At 50.7% G+C, this 3,944-nt stretch overlaps 1 protein-coding gene across 1 annotated transcript; it reads left to right on the forward strand.

Moving 5' to 3' along the window:
- Nucleotides 1-386: 386 nt before the first annotated feature.
- On the forward strand, nucleotides 387-3,254 carry SLITRK5 (SLIT and NTRK like family member 5). The gene has a single exon (XM_042892576.1). The coding sequence runs from the start codon at nucleotides 387-389 to the stop codon at nucleotides 3,252-3,254; it is 2,868 nt and encodes a 955-aa protein (XP_042748510.1).
- Nucleotides 3,255-3,944: the final 690 nt, after the last annotated feature.

Here is a 3,944-nt window from a genome sequence, read left to right on the forward strand (position 1 = left end):
TCTTAAATTAGAACTGTGAAACTGAACTGACAGCCATTTTATATATATTTATGGGGCTGATTGTGAAAAAGAAATGCACTGAAACACTGAGATCTACCACATACGAGTAGAACCAGAACAATTCCTACTGCGACCTCACCTTTTTAAGTACCACAGGCATTTGACTCACTAGAGTTGCCCATCAACCTTCTAATCAATGCATGTCACCCAGTTTTCACAAGTGTGGGAATTAGAAGCGACAGGAGGGTTTTTTTTGTTTGTTTCATTAGCAATCCATTCTCTACCCCACTGAAGGTGAATGTAAACTTTGTGTCCACTTTGAATTTTATAAGGTCATGCTATTATTTTGCTTTATTTTTTTTCTCCTTACCCTTACAGGAAATAAAATGTATGCTTGCTGCTCCACAATAACTTTGGAACAGGACCTCAACAAAAAAATGCATATCTGGATGCTGCAGACAATCGCGTTTGCTTTAACATCGCTAGTCCTTTCGTGGGCAGAAAGCATTGAGTATTATGGAGAAATCTGTGATAATGCATGTCCTTGTGAGGAGAAGGACGGCATCTTAACAGTGAGCTGTGAAAACAGAGGAATCATTAGCCTTTTTGAGATCAGTCCACCAAGGTTCCCTGTCTACCACCTCTTGTTGTCTGGAAACCTTTTGAACAGGTTATACCCAAACCAGTTTGTCAATTACACAGGGACTTCAATTTTGCACCTAGGGAGCAATGATATTCAAGACATCGAAACTGGGGCCTTTCATGGTCTGAGAGCTTTGAGGAGGCTGCACTTGAACAACAACAAACTGGAGCTTCTACGGGATGACACCTTCCTTGGACTAGAGAGTTTGGAATACCTACAGGTTGATTACAATTATATTAGCATAATTGAACCTAATGCATTCAGCAAACTGCACTTGCTGCAGGTGCTGATCCTCAATGACAACCTCCTCTCCAGTTTGCCCAACAACCTTTTCCGTTTTGTGCCCTTAACTCACCTGGACCTGAGGGGTAACCGGCTGAAACTATTGCCCTATGTGGGCCTCCTGCAGCACATGGATAAAGTGGTGGAGCTGCAGCTGGAGGAAAACCCCTGGAATTGTTCTTGTGAGCTGATTGCTCTAAAGGATTGGCTGGACAGCATCTCCTACTCTGCACTGGTGGGAGATGTGGTTTGTGAGACTCCTTTCCGCCTACATGGTCGAGACTTGGATGAAGTCTCCAAGCAGGAGCTTTGTCCCAGGAGACTCATCTCGGATTATGAAATGAGACCGCAGACACCGCTGAGCACCACAGGGTATTTCCACACCACCCCAGCCTCAGTCAACTCCGTGGCCACTTCTTCTTCAGCTGTTTACAAATCCCCTCTAAAGCCCCCCAAAGGGACGCGCCAACCCAACAAGACAAGGGTGCGACCCACCTCCCGTTTGCCCTCGAAAGACCTGGGATACAGCAACTACGGCCCCAGCATTGCCTACCAGACCAAATCCCCGGTGCCTTTGGAGTGCCCCACTGCCTGCACTTGCAACTTGCAGATTTCTGACCTGGGCCTCAATGTCAATTGTCAGGAGAGGAAGATCGAGAGCATTTCTGAGCTACAACCCAAACCCTACAATCCTAAGAAGATGTATCTGACAGAAAACTACATCGCCCTGGTACGCAGGGCAGATTTTGTGGATGCCACTGGGCTGGATTTGCTGCACTTGGGCAATAATCGGATCTCGGTCATTCAGGACCGGGCTTTTGGGGATTTAACTAATTTGCGAAGGCTGTACCTGAATGGGAACCGAATCGAGCGGCTGAGCCCAGAGTTGTTCTACGGGCTGCAAAGCCTGCAGTACCTCTTCCTGCAGTACAATGTCATCCGGGAAATAGAGGCAGGCACCTTTGAGCCTGTCCCCAACCTTCAGCTCTTGTTTTTGAACAACAACCTCCTGAGATCTTTGCCTGGGAACATTTTTTCTGGTCTTTCTCTCTACAGGCTGAGCCTGCGGAGCAACCACTTCTCCTACCTGCCAGTGAGCGGGGTGCTGGACCAGCTGAAATCCCTGCTGCAGATCGACCTGCATGAGAACCCCTGGGACTGCACCTGCGACGTGGTCGGCATGAAGCTGTGGTTGGAGCAGCTCAACACCGGTGTCCTGGTGGACCAGGTCATCTGCGAGTCCCCGAAGAAGTTCTCCCAGAGCGACATGCGAGCCGTCCGGGCTGAGCTGCTCTGCCCCGACTACTCCGACATCGTCGTCTCCACGCCCACTCCGTCCCCGGGCCAACTGCCGGCCAGGACCACCCCCTCCTCCTCCACCGTGCGCCTCAACGGCACAGCGGCGGCGGGCGGCACAGCGGCGGCGGGCGGCAGCGGCGGCTCTTCGGTGCCGCTCTCGGTGCTAATCCTCAGCTTGTTGCTGGTCTTCATCATGTCCGTCTTCGTGGCAGCGGGGCTCTTCGTGCTGGTGATGAAGCGGCGCAAGAAGGGCCAGGGCGACCATGCCAGCGCCAACAACTCCGACGTCAGCTCCTTCAACATGCAGTACAGCGTCTACAGCGGCGGCCACCACCAGCACCACCACCACCCGCACCTCCAGCAGCACCCGCCCCGCGGCGGCGGCGGGGGCGGGGGGGGAGCGGCGCTGCCCAAAGTGAAGACCCCGGCCGGCCACGTCTACGAGTACATCCCGCACCCGCTGGGCCACATGTGCAAGAACCCCATCTACCGCTCCCGGGAGGGCAACGCAGGCGAGGATTACAAAGACCTCCACGAGCTCAAGGTCACCTACAGCAGCCACCCCCTGACCCCTGCGGGGGGAGCCCCGCCACCGCCGCCGCCCCCACCAGCACCAGGAGGGGAGGACGCGTCCGGGCGCAGCCCTGCGTACAGCGTGAGCACCATCGAGCCGCGGGAGGAGCTGCTCTCCCCGGTGCAAGACGCCGACCGCTTTTACAGGGGCATTTTGGAGCCTGAAAAACACTCGTCCTCCTCCGCGCTGGGCACACCCGGCTCCACCCTCCCCGACTTCCCCAAGCTCCCCTCTGCCTACACCTATTCCCCCAACTATGACCTTAGGCGTGCCCACCAGTACTTGCACCCGGGGCCGGGGGACAGTAGGCTCCGGGAGACGGTGCTCTACAGCCCTCCGAGTACTGTCTATGTAGAGCCCAACAGGAACGAGTACTTGGAGCTAAAAGCAAAACTAAACGCAGAACCGGACTACCTCGAAGTGCTGGAAAAACAGACCACATTCAGCCAGTTCTGAGAAACTGTGCTCCTCCCCTTCCCCTCCAACCATAGCAGCTCCTTCTCTAGAGTATTTGTATTTAATAACCACATGCAAAACAAAGAAACGTAAATGCTGACTTCCCCTTGCCCCGCCTCGCCCACTCTATTTTCCCCCTTAAATTCATTTTATTGTAGGGTGAAGTGCCTTGGCACGGGATTTTTCATCTTAGGGGAATGATTCTGAAATGGGATGCTCTTTTGTTGGGTGGTGTTTTTTTTTTTTTTTTTTTTTAACGTGTTTTTTTGGTTTTTCTTTTTTTTTTTTTTTTTTTTTCCTTTATTTTCAGATTTGTTTTCTTTTTCTTCCTTCTTCTTCTTTGTTTTTTACTCTGTTTGGAAGTGAAAAACCACCTATTGTGTAAAATGGACACAGTGCTGGCATTGTGCATGTGTCCGTGTGTGCTTGAGAAAGGTAACAGGAGGGTCTTGTCAATTCATTTTCAGATTACAAGTACAAAAGTCTCAATCCCTTTCATTCTTTTCTCCTGTTTGTTTGTCTCTTTCTTTCTTTCTTCCTTTCTTTCTTCCTTTCTTTCTTTCTTCCTTTCTTTCTTTCTCTTTCTTTCTTTCTTTCTTTCTTTCTTTCTTTCTTTCTTTCTTTCTTTCTTTCTTTCTTTCTTTCTTTCTTTCTTTCTTTCTTTCTTTCTTTCTTTCTTTCTTTCTTTCT

This window comes from Lagopus leucura, unplaced genomic scaffold (assembly GCF_019238085.1).
Source record: "Lagopus leucura isolate 7727_CA_CO unplaced genomic scaffold, USGS_WTPT01 26-111_obj-0_obj, whole genome shotgun sequence".
NCBI lineage: Eukaryota > Metazoa > Chordata > Aves > Galliformes > Phasianidae > Lagopus > Lagopus leucura.